Source organism: Lygodium microphyllum, chromosome 7, assembly GCF_053477565.2.
Source record: "Lygodium microphyllum isolate KBCC chromosome 7, Lygodium_microphyllum_v1.1.10, whole genome shotgun sequence".
Lineage (NCBI taxonomy): Eukaryota > Viridiplantae > Streptophyta > Polypodiopsida > Schizaeales > Lygodiaceae > Lygodium > Lygodium microphyllum.
The window spans coordinates 90,201,645-90,224,465 of NC_141141.1; the positions used below are offsets into that span (position 1 = coordinate 90,201,645).

Here is a 22,821-nt window from a genome sequence, read left to right on the forward strand (position 1 = left end):
GGCATTTTAGGAGACTGGTAATGAGAGATATGTCCTTTACCTGATTGTGGTTGTACACTCACTTGGTGTGGCTCCATTCAATTCATAAAGGTGAATTCAAAATAAATCCAAAATAAATTGAGAAAGTTAACTTTTGACTCCATTTCCTTCACAATTTTATTTTCAAAGGAAAAAAAAATCTGCTAATAAATCCCCTCGAAACAAAGTATCCCAAGGCAAAGTACACACTACAAACCAGCCTTGTAAGGAACTTCCACAACAGAAACTACACAGCAAAGGGGAAGTCTGTTGCCTGCAGTCAGGAGGTTTGAAGTGCCAGATCATATGTGGCTGACATTGAAGGAGAGTGCCAGAATCCCATGTCCTGAGATAGCTAGATTTTAGCTATCCTACTTCCCCCTCTAGTGAGGGAAATGGGCAAATTCCTAGTTGGAGTGTACCAGCATCTAGTTTTCAAGTGTGTTTTTTAATGAATGTTCTATGTATGTACAAGGTAGAGATTTTATTTACGAGTAGATTGGCATTCTGGTATCCTTGCAGAGCCACCATTTGTAGAGATTGGTATTGTACTAGAGCTCGATAAGTGTATCTGAGTCGAAGGGCTAGCAAGGGAGATTGCAAAGATAAGTAACAATGTTGATCAATAGAGATGGTCCTACAGAGACTATGGACAGAGATGCCCAAATCTTGGAGAAAGTCTTTGCAGTGGAATGTCCAATAGATGATGGCTACATTTGGTGGTCCATACGTACCAAGCAATAATGCTAGCTGTAAGCTCCCATCTATGATAGTGCTCCTGATTCCACATTGTTTTAAAAAATTTGGCATGAGAATCTTGTCACAAGCTGCCCCAAGACAAGATGAGCATGAGATCCCTGTATGTTCTCATATCTGCACCTCAATTCACAATTATAGACTCTATAGTGCCATGAAACACCATCCTAAGGGCTCTCCTCCATACCTTTTCAGCTTGATGGAAATCCCAAATGCAGTATCTCTGTGTCTCTTCTGGCTTTCAGCATCTAACACAAGGAACAATATCTCTGTCATGCCCAAGCCAAGTACCAACTGCTAAAACTCCTGTATGCTACTCTAAAGCTGTCCTCCAATCTCTTCTAGATATCAGCAAAGAAAACAGTGTTATACCTTGTGCAGTCTGATGCTGAGTCACCACTGGTATCACTCTGATCCTGCTCATTTGGATCCCCTACCCAATCTAGTGGTTTATCCAAAAAGGGAAACATCCCCATCTCCTTCACCATTTTAATCAGGTAGCTTAAAGTTGTGTCCATAGAAAACCTTTTTACCTTTCCAGAAACATAAAAGCTATCAACAAACACCTCAATAATAATCATGTTAACATGCTTTACTCCATAGAAAATCAAACATTGGATTTCTTTTGTTTTCCCCATGTTATTGCTCATGAGCATGCTAGTTGGAAGCAGATTACAGTAGCTCCTTCAAGTTGTGAAATGAGGATACAGTTCTATTATCACAGCAACCTCAGTATGTCTTTGGCTTTGAATGTTAATAATAATTCATGGATATGCCAGCAAAACAATCATACTCCTGTTGATCACGATCTTGAGTGGAAGAAGTTCTTGCTTCTGCTGGTACAATGTTGAAAATGTAGTCTCGTTTCAAAAGATAAATTATACAAGACAGATGAAGAGATGTACACCTTTTTGTACTGTCATCAAAAGTAACTGCCTTCCAGAGTTTTTGGTAATTACATAAAAATGCAATACCTGCTTCGCTCCCTTTTTTCAGGAAAACCAAAATCTACAAAGTTATCTGAGCAATGAAGACTAGGTCAAAATGCAGTAGATCTCTGAAACAAAATCAAAGTGAAAACCTGGGAAGGAGACATCTCCTAGGCTGGCCACTCTCAAGGGAGAATACGTATAAAAGGGTTCAATGAATAACCAATCAGGCAGTGTGCAGTGCATGATTATGATTAGTGATTCCAAAATGATAAATAGTCCAAAATCCGAACTAGCAAGAATATGGTCAAAATTTCTTTGTAGGTTGCTTCCATCCACTTCCTTTTTTGTTCCCCACAAAGATTGAAGGTTTTTGGGATTCTCATTAGTGACTTGATGTCTGCAACATGTTTAGATGAGCTGGATTGAACTGGTTGCAGGGTACTAATAGATGTACATGTGGCACTTGGGTGTTATATAAGGATCTTGATCACTAAGAGATCAACTTGGTTTGCAGGGAGTCAAGCATTGATTGTTTAAATACTCTAGCAGATACATAGAGTTGTAACCGTGGCAAATGCAAATAGATATGACAATATTACACAAACAGTGGGTGAGAAGCTAGACAATAATAACCAAGCAATATGGAAATTTCGTATGGAAAATCTTTTGATTGGCAAAGGGTATTGGGACCTTGTTACAAGTGTTGAAGTAGAACCCAAGCTTCTAGAGAAGAGTCCAGCTGCTGAATAGCTGAGAGCACATTGTACTTGGCTGGAAAGAGCTCGCAGGTTTTTGCATTGGCTATCACTATGTATCTTAGATGCCATGGTAATGCATATATGAACTGTTGAACAACTAAGAGCACATTGTCCTTGGTTGGAAAGAGTTCGCAAGGTTATGCATTGGCTCTCACAATGTATCTGCCATGGTAATGCATATTATGAACTACAAGACACCCGAAGATGCATGGACCATCCTGATGAGAAATTATGGTACTACTACTAGTGCAAGGAAAATACAACTGAAATAGAAGTTCAATACTATGGAAAGGAAAGGACACTCCATTCAAGAGTATGTAACAAAGATAAAAACCATTGCTGATCAGTTGGCAACTATTAGAACTGAAGTAGAGGATGAGGATTTGGTTGTAGTGACCTTGAATGGTCTTGGACTTGAATACAAGTCATTTGACACATCTATATCAATGAGATCTGAGATGCCCGAATTTAATGAGCTAATCTCATTGCTTATACATGAAGAGGTTAAGTTGGATTTAGGTAATAGCTCAAGTAGCTTGGAAGGCAAAGATGCAGTATTTTACTCAAATCAGAGAGGCCGTGGTAGTTGTGGCAAGGGGGTCCTTTCGTGGTCAAGGGGCTTAACAAAATGCATCTGAAAAAATGCAAAATCAGAAAGGACATAACACTAGAGGTGGCGGATACTCTCGAGCAAGGGGGAGATCCAATTCTAGAGGCAGAGGAGTCTGGTAATTACAGACTACGCATGACAATGCAAACGAGGATAAGGATTGTCACTACCGTGGGAAGTATGGACACATTTCTTAAGAATGCTGGAAAAAGCAAGCAAATCAAAGAGGTAGGCAGCAGAGTCACTGTCTTGTATAGTCATGTAGAGCATGAGAGTGGTGACAGATTGTTTTCTATGACTTATCTATGGGAAGAAAGTACTCGGGTCCCATCATCCATGTCCCCAAGAAAGCCTCTCTTCTCTTCCTCATCCTCTGAGAGATACCCTACATCCTCTCCCATCTCCCGTGAAGAGTGTAAATGATCTCTATTCAGATCCGTTAAGAGTCTCCACTGTGCATACATCCTAAAGGTCAGAAACAAAACTGCATGTCACAGTCCAGATATATCAAGTAATGATACTGGCAATCAATTCCCATCTATGGCAGTGTCCCTGGGTCCATTACACCTGCAAGTACTCTGAAGTGCAGATCCTGCTCAGATGCTGTTCGAGATGAGAAAAGAAGAGCTCCCCTGAACATCCTCATCGCCACATGCTGGACCTCTATCTACTTCTAAGTGCATATGTGTAATCTTTGTCCAAAGATGGGACTCAAGCAGTAGATACTTCTTACCTATTAGGCCTAGCTGTTCATACTGTCCAAATGTCCTGACAGCTATGATAGTGTGTGACAACCACCTACAACCCACTGTCTGAGAAAACTCAGAATTAGGAGTGATAATAATACACTATCTTGTAACATGGATGGAGAAGCTCCCTGCATTATCCTCATATCCATAGGCTGGGCTGTCTTTGAAGTTTGACCAGGGTTTTTGACACCCCAAATCACAGTCACGTCTCCATTTGTGCCATAAGACAGCAGTCTGAGAGCCCTCCTCCATACATTCTCAGCTCTAGTGCAACCCCAAACATAACATCTCTCTCCTCTACCACTCTACAACGAATGCCAGGAGTGGGATCTTGTTGTACCCAAGCCAGGAGCAAACTGCTAACTTCTTGTGCTATAAATTCTAAGAAGAGGGAAAGCTTGAGCTGTTGTCCAGCATGCTTGAAAGATGTGAGGAGGAGAGATGTCTTGAATAAGTCAGTCCTGTGAAGCCCCAATTTGGTAATGCAATCAAAGGAAATAAAATTTGGAGGCCTCTGCAGAAATAAGGCACTCCATACCCAGTCCCATCCATCCCCCCAGTCTTGGAATTGCTTCTTTGATAAGCCTAGAGGCTAGTATCTTCATCCATCCTCCAAGCATGTGTCTGGGTCAAGGTCTATATGCTAGTTCCTGCCCCACTGATCAGCCATTCTAAACCTCAGTCAAGGACAACTTAAGAACTTTGTCAAACGTAAGTTTCCTCTCTAGAGCCTACCATCCTTACCAACAGTCCAACTAAATTGGAGACTCATTTGGAGAGATTATTTTGCTCAACGAGTAAAGAACAAGATTGCATCATAAGTTCAAATCCATTTCCTTTTCTAGAGGTTGTATCACCTCTAGAAACGAGACCGGTTCAGGCCTGAAGTTTTTTGTCCAACCTCTAATAAAAAAAGGTACCCCCTTGCCACTGTATCTACCATGATCCTGCCTCAGTTAAGGCCCTGCAAACTGTCTCTGTGTATCTGCATTAGAAGATCCAAGAAAATGAACTACTCACCAAAGATATTAACCTCTAAAGTAAACGTGCCCCAAGAAATATGTGTCCTCTATCCGAAGTATGGCATATCTAAGATCTTAAGGAGTTGTTGAAGAGGAGATGCTGTCTCCACTCATCTTCAACTGAGGCTGGAGACATCTAATAAGCAAAGTGTAACTGATGTCCAGGTTTGAACAACAGCTAACAAAAACCAGACCTCTATGGCAACGCTTTCTTGTGCAGCTACATGTAGGATTTGGTATAATCAATCATACCTCGTAATCATACTCAATGTAGAACATCTATTTGAATCATATCTATGTAAAAAAAATCACTATCATCATGCAAGGACAGCTTGAGTCCACTCATCGGTGTGCTAACTGGCTTCCAATCCTGAAAGCAAAATCTTTGAAGGAATTTCCCAATATATTTGGACTGTGACAATCCAATGCTTCTAGCATCATGAATAAACTGAATGCCCAAATAGTAATGCAAAGGCCCCAAATCAGACCTTTCAAAAGTTTGTTACAATTTTTTCTTGAATGTTGAAATCTGATCAGCATGTGTCCCTATGAGCAGAAGATCATCTACATAAAGACAATTGACAAGCAAGGATCCCCCTCTTTGCATACATAAAAAGTAGACTCCAATGGGCTATTAATGAACCCTTGGGTGAGTAAAAAGGCATCAATTTTTACATACCAAGCTCGTGGAGCTTGCTTCAAACCATAAAAGGCCTTTTTCAGCTTGCCTACCAAGTGTTCAGATCCTTCAACTGCAAAACTAATGGGTGCTGTAGATACACTTCTTCTTGAAGTTCCCCATGTAAAAATGTAGTTTTAATATCAAGTAGGTGCACAATCCAACCATAATGGGCAGCTAAAGCAACCATACACCAAATGGTGGTCATACGGGATGTAGGAGCGAATGTCTCCTCATAATCAATGCCCCTCTTTTACGCATAGCCTTTTGCCACAAGCTTGGCTTTGTACTTGTCAATGGATCCATCCGCTTTTCTTATTAGCTTATAGACCCATTTAGTACTAATGACTTTCTTTCTAATAGGCAATGACACTAAATCCCATGTTTGATTCTTCATGATAGAATTAAATTCAGTTAGCATTGCTACCATCCAATGCAGAAAGTGCTACCATCCAATGCACACTTCTTTCTGCATCCTCAAAACAATCAGGCTTCTCATCATCAAATGTGTGTGTTGCCATAACAAACTCCAATGTATTAGCATGACCATGTAGACGTGCTTGTCTTCTAGTACGACTAGCAAGAGGAGCATTCAAATGACTATCTTTTATATTCTGCAAGTACTATCTAGGCATTTGCCTAGCTTCCTGATTATGTGCATGCTTCTCATGAACCTCAAATTTAGCATCTTGCTGAATATTCAGATCAGCCATAAGCTGAATTTTTGCATTGCTTAATGGAGTAGCTAGCTTAACATTTTGTTCATTTACAGAAACTCCATCTCTATCACCAAAAGAAATGGACATCAACCCTTCACACATCATTTGCAGCCCAATATGTGTCAAAAACAACAAGAGATAATCTGATTTTTCATCAAAAATCACATCCCTACTGACAAATACTTTCTTGGAAACAGGATCATATAATCTGTTGCTCTCACTACTGTACCCTATAAAAATGCATTTGAGAGCCTTGTTGTCCAACTTCTTTCTTAATACTTTGGGAATATAAGCAAGACATCCAAAAGTATGAAAATGGCTAATCAAAAGTTTCTGGCTGTTCCAAGCTTCAAAAGGCGTGACATTTTTCAATGCCTTGGTAGGGCACCGTTCAAAATGTGACAAGCATACATAACTGCTTCCATCCAAAAGCCATGTGGTAGATTCTTAGCTTTCAGCATAGATTTGGTCATCTCACGAGTGTCTGATTTTTCCTTTCTACAACCCCATTTTGCTATGGAGTATATGCAATAGTATACTAATGGGCAATGCCTTTTTGCTTTAAAAAATTACTTAGCAAAGAATACATGTACCTCGGTCAGAACAGAGCCTTAACCCGATAACTAGATTGATTTTCAATAAGTGCAATAAAAGTAAAAAATGCATCATACGACTCTGACTTTGTCACCAATGAATAGACCCAACAAAAGCGAGTAAAGTCATTAATAAAAGTAACGAAATAATAGCATCCACCCAATGACTTTGTCTACGTAGGTCCACATACATCCGAATGCACAATTTGTAACTTGGCTATTGCCTTAAAAGCAACATCATAAGGAAAAGAGAATCGATGCAGTTTTCCCAAAATTTCAAATATTGCCTTTAATTGACCCCCCAAAGTTCGGCCTCTAGTTACTCCCGCGTCGTTCGGTACCGGATTATGCATTCGTAAAATTCTGTGTATCCATCTTGAAGTCCTGAATTGCCACAAACTTGTCTTGTTTTGATTCAGTACCTAGAAAAATTATGAAAAATCCACTACCACTATGAAGGTCCGTTTTTTGAAGTCCTTTGAATTCCCATCTTCCACGGCCACTTAAAATTGTTGGATCCGCATCTTCCACTTTCAACGAGCTTTCATTTTTGCTTTAAAATGACATATTTTCGCATGTCTCGAGCTCTTTTTCCAGCTTAAAATCTCACTTTCATTGGGCTTCCCATGTCATGAGAATACTCCTCATAATCCGTTTCAGGGTTTTTTTCAGTCCTTGGTTCTCATGCATCCTTGATTTGTTGCTGAACATCTTCATTGGCCTTGGTTTTCCCCTTATTCCCTGCCATGGTTAGGTGCAGTCCCAGTAGACCACTTGTCACTGTTTTTCCCGTAACTTGAGCTAGGAAGCTCCGATTGATCTACTTTTTTATTCAACTTGAAGCCAATGATGCCCTCTTTGAATTAAGCATAAGCATGCACTCCTAGGTTTTATACAGAAAATTCTGTAATAGGGAAAGTACTGCTGTACTATGCAGTCCAGCACCCTGTCTACACTTGTAGAAGGCCTATTTTGACCTGTAAGTATCTTGTAGGGTCCAACTAGAGTTCCAAAACTGATCAAGGCCCTTAGTAGGACCTGCAGGAACTTTGCAAGACCTACACCTTGGTTCCTGGGAGTAGGAATACTTCTGTAAATGCAAGCAAATTGCTTATAGCACCATGCAGGGGTCAAGAACAAGGTTGCAAGGGATCACCTTGTCAATGCATGACTGAAAGGTCATCCCACATGGCATAATACATTGCCCAATCATCCAAATTCACTGTTTGCAACCTTATTCCAGAAGTGAGCATGTCATAAGCATCTCTTAGCATAATTTTCCCATGCATAGGCATCTCCCATACATTCCAAGCATTGTATTCACTACCATTGACTGCATATGTATTCTCATGTCTGCAACTACATCCTCAGTAGGAGAGTAGAGCCATCAATGGCTTTCAAGACAATCTCCCTAACACCTCTAACAAGGTAAGATGTATTGTTGGCACATCACACAGATTTGACAACAAGAGCTGCAATAACAAAGGAAAACAAATCCCTTCGGGATGTAATGTGCTTAGAAACACCATTGTCAAAAAACCAAGTGCTAGCATTCTTAGTAGAGCTGAATGCTCTATTAGCCTAAAAAGAATCATAACTGCAAGTGTAAAAACAGTAATCACAGTCAACAACAAAAGATGCAGACTTTGTAGTAGTAGAAGGCGCATCAAAAGCAGACATCCCTGACTCCTCCTTTGCAATGCACTTCTTACATTCTGTGACCCCCCTGTTTCTTGTTGCTCTGTGAAATACTTGAACTTCCAAAACTCTGCAGAGCATTTCTAGATTGACTGCCTTTGCCCTTCTGTCTCACTATAAAAGCCTGTTCAGAGGCTACAACATCCACCCCATTGTTCTTTCTTGTTTGCTCTTCTTCTAGGAGCAAACTAACCAACTAAAGAAAGGTGAGTGGCTGAGGAGAAATTCTCATGGCGAGATTTAAGGCCGTGTGAAAGGCCAAATAAGAGGGTAACAAGGAATTCAAAGTAGTAGAGATCATCTGTGCATCAGAATAATACTCACCTACATTCATTAAGTGATCACACAAGTCTTGAAATTTATTAAGATGGTCCTCATGGCATCACCTTCATCTTAGAGCCATGAGAAATTCTATTGCCACATATCGAGCTAGGACTTGAAAGATATGCATTCTCAATAATTGAGGCATTGGATGGCATTTTCAAGAGAGGTTAAAAAATTAGAGCATACACCAAGCTGTAATTAGCAAAACTGTGTCACGCTTGATCACAATTGTCCAATGTGCATAGTGTCCAATGCACAAATAGTGCTCAGCAGCACAACCAATGCAAAAGCCCCAAAATTTAGCTGTCCAAAATGCACGATTTCAATCTATTTTAGATTGAATCTTGAGTACATGTGCAAATATTTGCTAAACATCCAAAAGCCCCAAATTTTGTGACTCAAATCCCAAGAAATTTCTGCAATGTATGTATCAAAAAACACTTCCAAGAGCAAAAATGCACTCTGTGAACAAAAGCCCCTTGCTGTGTTCAGATTTCTGAATAAAAAATAATTAAATGTATCTTTTACCTTCAATGTGAGCGGAGGTTGGCAGCAGTATGCTGGTGGCCTGGTGGAGCTACGCAGAGCTCAAAAGATGGCAGATAGGGACAACCTTGTGGAGGTAGTGGCGGGCTTGGACATTGGCAGAGCTAGCGTAGGCTGGCGAGCCTGGTAGCCAGGGGCGGTGGTGCAGACTAGGGGGCAGTGCGTTGGTGGTGCTACGGGACTAGGTGGTGGTGGTTGCAATAGGTGGTGATGGCGTTGGCTGTGCTTTGGCATTGTTGGCCAAGGCTTTTGCCTCATAAGCATGTGAACGCCATTGCTGCAGGTGAGCTACTGGCCGCTGCTGCAAGCGAGCTTCTCGTGGTGCAGGCAGCTGTGAACCAGGGGCAGCACGCGGGCGAGCTTGCAGGGTGGTGGACCTGTGGTGGTTGCTTGCCAAGGTGCGGTGCTGCAGTTGGGGGCAGCCGGGGCTGCAACTGGATGAGGTGCTTGAGCTGACAAGCTTTGGGGCCGACCGAGCCGAGCTCTGATACCAAATGTGAGACCGAAGATGGAAGCTTTCAACTGAAAGTACACACTAGACAGTAGAGGAAGTGAGAGTGAAGACATTGCACGACACCCAATGCAATTCCCAAGTGTGTAAGTGAAAGTACAAAGCACAATCCTTAGACCTTAGGGTTGTTAAGGTGCATTCACACCTGAAAGGTGTAAAGTACGGTAAGTGACTGAATAAACACACAAAATAGAAAATAATGTGACTGGGGGGAAAAAATCTCTTGGACGGATAGTAAAAAGTGCCCCAGTGTCCTACTGCGGATCACCAACACTCCTCTGTGAGCATAAGCATGAGTGAAACCCAACACATCCAGCCAAATATTCTGAAAGAAAAAGGTAAGATAGGGTTCAGCTATCATCAAAATCATAGCTAAACTTAGTATCACTTTCCAAGAATCGTGTCTCAAAGTATAAAACAACCTGGAAGGTTGAGAGTAGTTCAAGGTATGATGTAGGTGTCACATAATTGTATCGGCCCATTTTTGTCTTTAGTTCGTGAGAGTAAAAGCGAACCCTTTCATGGAATGCCTACAACAAATTTGATAAGCAGGTCAGAATAGACGTTTTGCATTTAGAAAGTTAGAGGTTAAATCCAATTACCCTTTTGTAAATTGCTTCATTTATGTACTGTGCTTTGGTTCATAATGCAAAGAAAATAGCCTTTACCATAATGCAATGCACCTACACTCTATATAAACTAGCATTTGGACACACACAATTCGTAGAGATGCCTTGCTACCTTACATATGCGCACAATGCTCATTCTTATCTCATCTTCCAATGATATCTCCTTCAGAAATTTGTACGCGACAGCCTCTAATGCATCTTCTGGCCATTCCTGTAAATGAAAGATACATTGACATATCAAGATCTGTCTATTTCTTCAACAAAATGACAATTGGTAACTCACATTACCAGTTCTAGTATTACCTGGAACCAGTCTATGGTGCAGCAATTCACCAGTGAAGGAAACTGCCGAATGCGGTCCTTGAATGCCTGCCCTACAGGACTCATGCAAAAGATAACATGAAGATTTTGTTTACACTGATTCACAAAAAATCTCCAGCTTTCTACTGGTGTACTTAATTGTACTCCAGCTCTTTTTGCTTTTTCTTTTGCAATCTCCTGAATTGTTGCTTTTTCATCACCAGGAAACAAGTTTGGAACCTGTTATGGCAGGTGGTGAAACAAAATCTTGAAATTCTTTAGAAATGGAAACTGGGAATGCATGTTAGCCCTATGACATGGCACAAGCAGTATGAGAACTTTCATTGGATGTCACGATGCCATACCTCTCCTGAATTCAGCAAATTATTGATATCTTCCACAAACCCCTCATCTTTGATTTGTGTGTCACTAAAAAGAAAGATACTTGGTGCACCCGGATCGGCACCTGCTTTCTTAAGCATAGTTTTGAGATCTTCTCTCCATTCAACCATGGTATAACTACGGCTAATTTCAACCTGAATAAGAGTATTAGAAATTAATCCTAAGAAGAAGTATGGCAATAGATTGCTTCAAAAGACAATGATCAAAGTCAATCTACTTCAGAACATCATAGAAGAATGTATTAACGTGGAATAACTTACAAAATAACACTGCTGCTTGAATCTCAACATGAGGCAGAGAGCTACATACGAGAGATTTTCTAGTTCTCACCACACAAGAACCGAATTTAGTGGGTTCTCTATTACTTGATGCATGGCCAGGTGCAGGGATCCCATGGTGAGATTTCACAATCTGTCCACCAACTCTCTCCAGCAGCCCCTTACATAATTTTAGTTGTGCGAAACTGTCTGCATGATCCTCTAAATCTAGACCAGCCTTAGGCGATGAGGGTAACCAAACAACTTGACTTTCCAGAGATTTGATAGTCCTCCCCATCTGTTGGGAGTGGAGTGGCAGACTGGCTAGAGGTGGAAAATTAGAAGCCTAGATGCTTGGTATGTTTTAAAGGCAAGATGCATTTTTGAGCTGCAAAGAGCCTGCTTGATAAAAGGAGTACTTTGTCCATGCAGATGGACATTATTAACTCCCTAAGGGGCTGGTGGTGGAAGCATGAATAAGACTCAACAATAGGTAATGTGGAGTAGAAGCTTCCGCATGGCATTTCACAGCCCTGTTCTGGATATTGGATGGCAAATTTAGCACGAGGAAGATCTCACTATTCTTTAAACTATTGGCACATAAACATGTGGCACTAGACAGTTGGTTGGGAGTTGGCAAAGGTGCAATTGCATGCTTGAGATGTCACTACATGTAAGACTTCCCAAGGAGTGGCCTGGAGAGCCCTCAGACTGGTATTCTCTGAGACTCATGATAAGATGATTGAGTTAGTAGTAGCATGGGTCAGAGACAGAGGGCCTACCTGTGGGGATGAGGACTTCTACAGGAGCATAGCCAATCAGTAATCTGTTCAGAAGCAGAGAGTTATCCACACTCCAAACTTCTCTGTGTCTTTTCTCTCAGTGTCAATCGCTGGTCATTGTCACAGAAGGGAGATCAATGGCAGCATTATAGCTTCGCTCATCTAGAGAATGAGATGCAGTGAAGCTAAAAAGCAGCAACAGATTTCTATTTTAGAGATCCTCACCTGTAAATGGATAAAGATGATTCTCATAAGTAGGAGCCACAAGGCCTTCTTACCTACTTGGGAATCTGGCACCATCTTTCTACCAACCTTGCATTTGTATTTGACATCTCACCCTGAGCAGAGACCTAGGGAAATACCATCTGGCATCCCTTTACATGGTTTTCTTTGTCTTTGTAGAATGATTTGTATTTTGTATTTTAACCTTGGTGCTGATTATTGTATTGTCTTCTCTATCAAATTGCTCATTTGCCTTGTTAGGGCCCCTGTACCTTTTTGAGGTGTCTTTTTGATAGAATTCCTCTTCTTGGGAAAAAAAACATGGAACCTTTTCACATGTTTGGGAGTTAGATCCTTGTCTTTTCCTGAGAGGACAGATCAACTGGCTTTACACACCACCAATATAGCTTTTCCCCCCATCTCTTGTATGATAGTGTTAAGGCCAGCTTAAAGCTCCGATTTTTACTTTTCAATTTCAGTGTCTGCAGAGTAGAGGCATAATATGCCTTTGCACCTTTTTCACCATTAGAGGATCTCATGCCTTGGTTTAAAATAAGAATTCTACCCTCTTGATCATTTCTTTTCCTGTATGTTAGAAGGTGCTTGAGACGTTGCAAAAGCAGTAAACAATGAATGGTGTTTGACCCTGATCATCCCTAAAGAAGGCAATGTGTCACTAATGCTGTAGGTCACGTGACTCTGATCATGTTTTGAGCACCATCATAAACTGCCTATGCATTTTTAATAAAGCATACTTTACTATTTCTATTTTAAGAGCATTGAAAACATGTTAAGAAACCATTGGAATTGCTTGGGTGCAAAGTTATCTGAGACTATGGACTATGGAAAAGTTATTAGTTCATATGAGATATGAAGCCAGTGGAAATGCAAAGCTACCTGAAATACTTGCATAGCAGAGATACTAGCTGCTAGTCGAGTAAGACTCTGCCTCCCACTCCCGCCAACTCCCACTAGCAACATATGGCCTCCAGGTTGTTTCAAGACTCGACATATCCTTGAGACATGCTCAACAGCAAAGAGGAATATTGCAAGATTCATAGGCCTTTTGCTGACCCCATTGTAGTCCCTCAGGTAACTTTCCATTAATGTTAATAGACCAGGAACATTTATGATTTCATCATATGTGCGCGACTCCAAATCTTCATTCAGATAGTCCCCAAAAAAGCACCTGTGGATATTGTGTGAAGTACATTTGCATCATTTCAAAACATTATGATGAATATGACAAATGAAACATGAAAGCTGCTCTACCATAACAGATTTTTACCTTCTCATTTCAGTTTGTCCAATTATTGCACTTAAATTTGTCAATAGATGTGAAAACAACTTCTCAAAATCCCGATGGAAGTGAGTTTTTACAAGTGATTTCACATAATTTAGAAGCCAGTTTCGATCTGTATCATCCACAAGTCGATCATAGAAAACTCTCAAAACCTCATGCGTCCATAGTCTGATGAATTGCTGGGGGCCCTCAGGACCTTGGGGCACTGTTGATGGTTGTTGTAGCATCATACCCTACAATAGAATTTCAACCAATGCAATATAGGAATGCTTTTCAGAAGAAAGAAATATAAGGAATATACCTAATGATCAACGACCGTAGAACCCATTATCTACTTATATGCATATATATCATAGAGACTCGTCTAAACACAGATGAACACCATTAGAACAAGATTACAAAAAGAATGAGGATATTTTGGGTTTAATTTCTGAAGATGGTAAAGTACACGTAGATAAAATGTAAGGTTACACAAGTCAAATTTAGAAGCTTACAATGCAAGTTGGTTGAAAGTGTAAGCCTATTTACAATGCAAGTCGATTGAAACTATAAGCCGTGATGAATTCCAAGTTACAGAACAGTTGAAATAACGAACAAAAACAACACAAACAACTGAAGGATCTTTGGATCCCTCAGTATTCTAAAGTGAGGTTTCATGAGAAAATGTAGCTCCACACGTGAAAACACTTTACAAAAGGAGTAGAAGTGAGAGGAAAAGAAAAATAATAATTAACAGACTCAAACTGCTAAAAAAGTATCAGTCTTAGTTAGTGATAAAAAACACATGGAAGTGTGGAAATTAGAATTAATCCCTAGTTTCAGTCATAGTAGCAATTATGATTTCAGTGTCTAGAAGGATGCTGCTCATGCATAGTGCAAAGCTATGGAAAGTGTTTAAGCACTGAATGGATAAAATGTCTGACAAGAAACCCACACTTATTGCAGGCCTTTAAGCACTGAGTGAAGTGTCCAACCAGAAACCCACACTTATTGCAGGCCTTTAAGCACTGAATGAAGTGTCCAACCAGAAACCCACAGTTGATGTATCCTTCCTCACCATGTTATCCCATTTGGTGGTCACTGGCCAGTTGGCTGGTTTATCCCTTCCTTTTGGTCAGCATTTTTTTGGCTAGTCATTGGTTGATGATAGTTTCACGATCCTGAAAGTGGACAGGGATAGTCTCTGCAAGGCATTGGATGTTTATGCTTCTGGCCTCTATATCAATGCTGCAAAATCCTCTCTTATCAGATGCACTGAATTGGATTTACCATCCTTGGGATGGTAGGGTGTGGTAATACCCCATGGCAATGTCACCAGGCATGTTATACATCCCTTGATTAGATTTGTCTTAGGCCACCTTGGAAAACTTTCTCCCTCAACAGTAGTAGGAGACTTTCTTACCCCCATATTAGCATCTTTGATTGTTCTTATCCCATTTTCTCACCTCCATTCATAGCTGAGATGGATTTAATACTATTCTCTTGCTGGGAAAAAAAGCAACAATATCATTCTATAAACTTCGTTAGATGAAATTGCTTCTAGAGAAAGAGAAAAACATCTTGGAGTGTTATTTTTGAGATGGTGACAAGGGCGGTTAGCACCTCAAAAGACGAATAGAAATGCTAGCAAAACAAATAGTCATTATGCATTGAAGAACAATGCTAATTTTGTATAGGCCTCTCCATGGTCACAATGTGGTTTGTGCATTGTAGTTTGGCAGCTTGTGGTACGTCACGATTTGTGCATTGCCACGTGTTTCCTTAAGCATTGCAAAATATAGTTCTTTGTACTTGAGTTTGACGCTTGTGAGTGATTCAATGCATAGATATCATTAAACTATGTTCCTGTGTTTCACAAGTATTTACCTGGTACGAAGAGTTCAACTTTTTCTTAAGTCATGCTGCTTTGTTTATGGCAAAAACGCTTGTTTCATACATGTCTTAATACAAAGATACTTGAAGTGGTGAGTAGCTCAATAATAGCTCAAGCAAATGGTAAGTTGTATCACAAGTTACCATTGAGTTTTTGAAAGAAATACCATGTGATAGATTACATTTGGGCACAAAGCATTAAATAAATTACATGTCAACTGTTTATTTTGGGGCAGGAAAAAAACTGTCAAGACATAGGTCAAATACATATTAAGTGTTCTACAGCAGAAAACTAAAATTTCCAGTGTGGAAACATGCAACTCACTTGGATGACTTTTGCATAGTCTCTAAGGTTGAAAGTGTAATGAGATTTGTTTGGAGTTGGAAGAAGATGCTCCTTAGCTGCATTAAAGACATCCAATGTGGCAGCAATAACTCGTGGAATCAGGATGTTGATGTCATGTGGAAAGGAATGTTTTATACTTAGATGCCACCTTAAAATGGTTGAGAATATCAAGTGAAGAGAATCTTCACCGACCTGGAACAATTCACAGTAACAAAGTCATTATTGATTGCCAGCTATTCGCCTTATTCTTTACCAGAAAACCATATCCTTACAAATTTGTGTTGTAGAGGGAGTAACTATACACATTCTTTTTTTTTTCTGAAAGGGAGGTAGAGCTATTAAATTTATCCTCTTTCTCAAGGAATGGGAGGCAGAGCTATTATATACACCCTTTGTTTTCATGGAAATAATTGTTCCAAGTGAAAGAGGAAAGCCCATAAAAACAAAGAAAATAACCAGAGAAGGTTTAAAACACAGCTGCCACCTTTAGCTTGCTTTTTTGGAATGCTTAGGCAATGCAAAGAGCAGGAAAAGGGCCATGATGGTGGTTGGTAACACCACATGATGTTACTTTGTCTCTCCCACAGAACGTTATGATCAAAATTTCAGTTTACATTCTCATAAAATCTGAAGTGCCTTGGATACGCATCCTCACGGGGTATATATGATGTTGAGCTGGAGCCTTGTCTCACAGTAGACTGTCCATGTCTATGAGCTTTTAACGATCCATTCTCCCATCTAGGCAAAAATGCTGGTCTAAATGATAAAGCCATCATCTGTAGAGTGCAGAAGATGCTCTTGATAGAAAGTCATCTTTGTCCCCAACTTGTGTGCTGGTGTCATCCATGTCCTCCCAGTATCCAGCTGAATAAGGTCTTGTCTGATGATCCTACCAATCTTTGAGTGGCTCAGAGTGAGAGAAGGCACATGAAGGGAATGCTAAAATGGTGGTAGTCTGTCCATAATAAAGCCATGTAACTCAAACAAAGAGCATACCGACATGAAGTATCTCGCTCATCGCCAAAGGTCTCCAGAGCTAGTTGTGCATACTTATGTCTAGGTATACATGTGAATGACACTAATCTGTGAAGGCTTCTGCTACAATCAGTGTAGCCCCTAACTCAGTTCTTTTTTTCCAAGAAACCCCTAACTCAGTTATGATGAGGTTATGTGGGAAAAAAGCCTTACATTTGATCATTTCAGAAACCATGGGCACTGAGGGCTTAGGGCATCTCCATTGATGTCCATCCTTCATATGTGTGGCCCGATTAATTGTGATGATAAAGGCTAGGCCCCCATAGGTGTAATACATATAATAATGTGGATGTGACCATTGGTCAAATAGCCACAACTTACTGCAGGACTCCCAGAACTGCACATCAAAGCAAAACCTCTCCACACCACCCAATGCTATGTACTCTCAAGTCAATCTTTAGTCTTTACTGCCACTCTGATAGAGAAAGTGAACCCTAATAAGACTCCTAGATCCCTATAAATCCACATACTTCATCTCTTTGATTCTCCTCTCACCCATACATAAGCATAGCTGCCAATCTCCTGATTTGCCATGATATAGGAATGAACAGCATGCCTTGATTTTAACAAGGCTCATTGAAAGCTCACTGTCATATGTGTATGAATGTAATGCATGTGATCAAAAATCAATGCTGAGGGGTACTTGGTGAGGGAAGCATTTCGGGGAGAGAGGTGGTGGAAAAAGAGAGAATAGTGGAATGTGTACAATAAGAGGAAGGTAGTATTTTTTTTTGTTTTTCTGTTTTGGTGTGGGTGGGGGGGGGGGGTGCGTGTGGATGAGAAACAAGAACAAGAAGAAAGATCCTCCTCCTCACGCTTCCCATCGAGAGCCAATCATCTGTGGAGGAAGCGTGAATAGTGGAAACCCCCACACTGCCCCCACCTCCTTCGCCTTGTGGCCCTGTCCTGCAGGCCCCCACTCGTGTGTTCCCATCGAGAGCCAATCATCTGTGGAGTCCAGCGCCTCCCCCACCGCCAGAAAATAGCATTTGTCCCTCCTCACCATTCCCTTCCCCCCCCCCCGTAAGGGCTTTGTAGCTATACCATGCCGTTGCTACCGATTGCATCTATATAGGGAGTAGTAGTGACTCAAAGCCCTGCCTTGTTTCCACTCTACATGTGATTCCCTATGCCCAGTGGTGAACCCTCTTATGTGCGGCGTCACGAGGGTGTAGTCCTGGGATGTGTCTATGTTGTCCCACTTTTTGGATTGAATAATACAAGAGTATACCTTGAGCTCATATCGTGTTACCTTTTTGTGCCGTGTTGAGTGCGTAACGAGTGCAGATTTATCACACTTGGTATTAGAGCAACTCTTGCTCGGAGTGAAGGAGTGCTCACAGAAGCAGGAGGAAAGATCCAGTGCCCCGAAGAGATCGAAGTCGTAACGACCCACAGCGCGACGCCTTGCGTCGCGTCGCCCCACGTCGCGTCGCCCCGGCGTGACGCCCCAACCGCAACATCCCACCGTCTGAAGACGTGACGCGGCTTCCCCGCGGCACGACCCACACCACCACGGGCGAAACGCGGCTTCCCCGCGTTGACACCACCACCAACCACATGGAGGACGAAAGGGAGAACGTCACCCTCCCAACACTGGAGGAGAGGAAGAAGAGTAGGGGACAAGAATGGAGAGTGGCCCAAGAGGAGAAAGTGGCCGGACTAGAAAGACAGTTAGATGGTATGTTAAGTATGCTAGAATCAATATGGAGGAACATGCAGATGAAAGAAGAAGAGGAAGAAAGGAGGAAAAAACTAGAAGTAGAGCAGGGCTATAGAGAATGGGTGATTCAACAACAAGAAGAGGAGAAAAGACACCGAATGCAAGAGGAGATGGATAGAACGGGTAGAGATGAGACATCTAGGAGGGCGCAAGATACAAGGAAGGAGAAGGATAAAGTAGTAGAATTAGGAAGCAAAAAGAAAGACAAGAAGGAGAAGAAGCACCATCGCAAAGAAGAGGAAAATAACAGTAGTTCAGAAGATGATTATGGAAAATTCAGGATGCCCCAACCCGCCAAGTACAAGGGAGAGAGAGATGGTTTGGTTCTGAAGAAGTGGATCGCAGAGGTGGACAAGTACTTACCAGTTGATACTTGCTAGAACAAGAGCAGGGCCACACAATCTGTTTGTGGGAAGAACTCCAGGAAGAACTGAAGGACTACTTTATTTCAAAGCTGGAGAAATTCAAAGTAAGAGATGAATGGAGGAACCTCAAGCAAACACAGGGAAAGATGAAAGAATATGTCAGCAAATATAGGCAGATCATGTTGCAGCTACCAAACATGGATACAAATACTAAGCTACATGGATTTTTGTTTGGGATGCAAGAATGGGCTAGAAGAGATGTGGAGAGACAGGAGCCAACAAGCTTAGCAGAAGCCATGAGAATGGCAGAACAACTGGTGGACCTGGAAGGTAGAAGAACAACACAAGGGAATCAAAACACGTTCAACAACAACTTCAACAACAACAACAACTCATGGAACCAGAGGCCCAATGCTCCTAGAGGGGCATTCACAGATACAAGGAGCCAAAACAATACTACCACCACGGCCGTATCACAAACCGCCTTAGTACCAAGAGGAGTAGCAGGGAGATGGGGAAACAATCACTACAGGCCAACCCCTAGTACATCGTATGGGCCGGCAGGATAAAACACATCATGGTGGAGACCCCCAGGCCCGTCCGTCGGAATCAGATGCTTTAAATGCGGGGGTCCACACTACCAAAACAGATGCCCAATAGAAGATACAGCTTCGTCAAGTGGATCAAGGGTAAATGCAACTAGTGCATATGGAGGAGAAGAACTACAACCACCGCGAATCCAGGAAATCCCTAATGGGAGTGAAGAAAGCATGGACCACCCAAGGGTAGGGTCAGTTAGTGCCCAACCCCAATGCATGGCAGCCAGAGTAGCAGCAGTCCACCATCTATACATCAAAGGCCGAGTGGGCGAGGGCAACCAACCTATCATGGTGGACACAAGAGCAACACACAACTTCATGACACCAAGGTGCGCAACAAAACATGGATTAAAACTGTCGAAGGCCCCAGAAGGATTAACAGTGACATTCACACAAGGAGAAGCCAAGGAGGTGAAACAAGTCTTTGCAGTCTAAGTAGCAGCCGACAAGTGGAAGGCGAAACTCAACTTCTTAGTAATCCCCATGGATGATTTTGAAGTGATACTAGGATTGGAATTCTATGACAAGTATGTCATTGCAATGTTTGGTAAAGGTGTAAATGAAATGATGTTAGATATGCAAGGAGAAGGCGTCAGAGTACCATGTGAAAGAATGCAACTGCCTAGCACGACCCCAATCAAAGTGCAAATGAAGGAGAATAAGCCAGGAGTATCATGCTAAACAATGAAACAGACTACAACCCAACCAAAGGGCCAGACCCAAAGTGTACCGGTCCAGGGGACCGTTATCAGGCCACGTATCATGACTTGCAGTGCCAAGCAAGTCGGAAAATCAGTCAAACAAGGAGATATGGTCTATCTATGTATGATCCGACCGATTGAAGAAGAAGAAAGTGGCAAGAAACCCAGACAACAGAACAAGAAAACAGAGGTGGTAGAAATACTGGAAGAGTTCAAAGATGTGATGCCAGCCAAGCTGCCCAAAGGTCTACCACCCAGGCGAGATGTAGATCACAAAATTGAGCTAATCCCACGGTCTACCCCACCAACCCGAGCTCCCTATCGCATGAATCACACTGAACTAATGGAACTGAAGAAGCAACTACATGAACTAGAAGAACAAGGATTCATCCGCCCTAGCAAATCCCCCTTTGGTGCCCTAGTGTTATTTGTAAAGAAGAAGGATGGGGGACTCAGACTCTGTGTAGATTATAGGGCCCTTAACAAAATCACCATAAAAAACAAATACCCCATGCCCTAGTGGAAGATCTCTTAGATAGGTTACACGGGGCCAAGTACTTTAGCCATATTGATCTTAGATCAGGATACCACCAAATCCGCATAGCCGAAGAAGATATCCCCAAAACAGCATTCCGCACCCGATATGGTAGTTTTGAGTGGTTAGTACTAGGATTCCGCCTAAGCAATGGGCCAGGCACATTTTGTGGCCTCATGGATGGTGTCTTTAGACCGGAGATAGATATCTTTGTCATTATCTACATAGATGACCTCCTAGTCTACAACAAAACATTAGAAGAACATAAGCAGCACCTACGCCGAGTTTTTGAGAAACTGCGGCAGCATCAGTTATATGCCAAGCCCGAAAAATGTGAGTTTGCAGTGAAAGAGTTGGAGTTCTTAGGCTTTATGGTAGGAGCATATGGAATCAAAGTGGATCCTAAGAAGGTGGAAGCCGTCCAAAGATGGTCTGTACTCAAGAATGTAAGAGAAGTGCGGGAGTTCCTCGGCTTCACAATGTTTTTCCGAAGATTTATAAAAGATTACAGCCTCATCACTGCCCCCCTCTCCCACCTCACCAAGGAGGATCACCCTTTTACATGGGGGAATGCACAACAGGAAGCCTTTGAGAAGATGAAGAAGTGCATGAGCCAAACTCCCGTCCTAAAGGTGCCAAACTTTACCAAACCCTTTGAAATTTCCACAGATGCATCCGACTACGGCATAGGAGGTGTCCTGGTACAAGAGGGTCACCCCATTGCTTATGAGTCAAAGAAGTTCACTGGTGTTGAAACAAGGTGGAGCACGCATGAGAAGGAAATGTTGGCAGTCATACACTGCCTTAGAAAATGGAAGCATTATGTTCAAGACAAGCATACAGTCGTCTTCACCGACAATATTTCCCTCAAATACTTCCAATCTCAGCCCAAGTTATCGGCAAAGCAAGCCCGCTGGCTAGACTTCCTAGCCGAATTCGACCTGGAGATTAAACACAAGCCCGGCTCCACTAACAAGATAGCAAATGCATTAAGCCGGAAAGCTGACCTAAAAGCTGTCAATGTGGTCAGCAGCAACTTCATAGAACTCGTCAAAGAGACTCTAGAGCAAGACCAAGAAATGCACAAGATAATCAAAGATGTGGAAGCAGAGAAGACCCCACATGGAATGTACACCTTAGAGGAAGGTATCCTCTTTCTAGGCAAGAGATGGTATATCCCCAACAATGTGGAGTTGAAGAAACTCATACTGCATGAGATACATGATGGCAAGATTGGAGGCCACAAAGGGCAAAGCAAAACCTTGGAGACCCTTAGGAAGCAGTTCTTCTGGCCAAACATGAAGGAAGAAGTAATAGACTACATCAAAACTTACCCCACTTGCCAAATGGTCAAAGCACCACGATCAAGACCAGCAGGTCTACTACAACCATTACCAGTACCCAAAAGCCCTTGGGACGTCATCAGCATGGACTTCATTGTGGAACTACCTGAGTCCCATGGGTACACAATCATCTTTGTAGTGGTGGACTATTTTTCCAAACAAGCTCACTTCATACCAGCCAAACCACCACTGAATGCCAAGGAGGTAGCACGCCTCTTCTTCACACATGTATTCAAACTTCATGGCTTTTGCTGACATGGTTGACTGGGACTTTGTAGAGGGCACCATGGTGAGGTTGGGCTTCCCCCAGGCATGGATCGGCGGGGTTTCTGTGCTTTACAAATCAGCTACCAACAAGGTTATCATAGGTGGCAAGAGGAGGGAGGAGTTTCGCCTGGAGAGATTGGTCCATGGTAGGGCTGTCCTCTTGCCCCGTATCTGTTCCTACTCTTTGCATAGGCAATGTTCTACTTCCTCTGGGCACGTGAGCAG

At 41.9% G+C, this 22,821-nt stretch overlaps 1 protein-coding gene across 6 annotated transcripts in view; it reads right to left on the reverse strand.

Annotated features, from left to right (window-relative positions):
- Positions 1-22,821, reverse strand: part of LOC148033680 (uncharacterized) — a 364,446-nt gene that overhangs the window by 83,161 nt on the left and 258,464 nt on the right. For all 6 annotated transcript variants that reach the window (XM_087681629.1, XM_087681628.1, XM_087681630.1 and 3 more), the window contains exons 20-26: positions 16,008-16,220; positions 13,796-14,043; positions 13,405-13,696; positions 11,210-11,380; positions 10,848-11,084; positions 10,657-10,755; positions 10,338-10,445 (exon numbers count right to left, since the gene is read on the reverse strand). In XM_087681629.1, the coding sequence (XP_087537755.1) occupies positions 10,338-10,445; positions 10,657-10,755; positions 10,848-11,084; positions 11,210-11,380; positions 13,405-13,696; positions 13,796-14,043; positions 16,008-16,220 (1,368 nt within the window). The remainder of the gene's footprint in view (positions 1-10,337; positions 10,446-10,656; positions 10,756-10,847; positions 11,085-11,209; positions 11,381-13,404; positions 13,697-13,795; positions 14,044-16,007; positions 16,221-22,821) is intronic.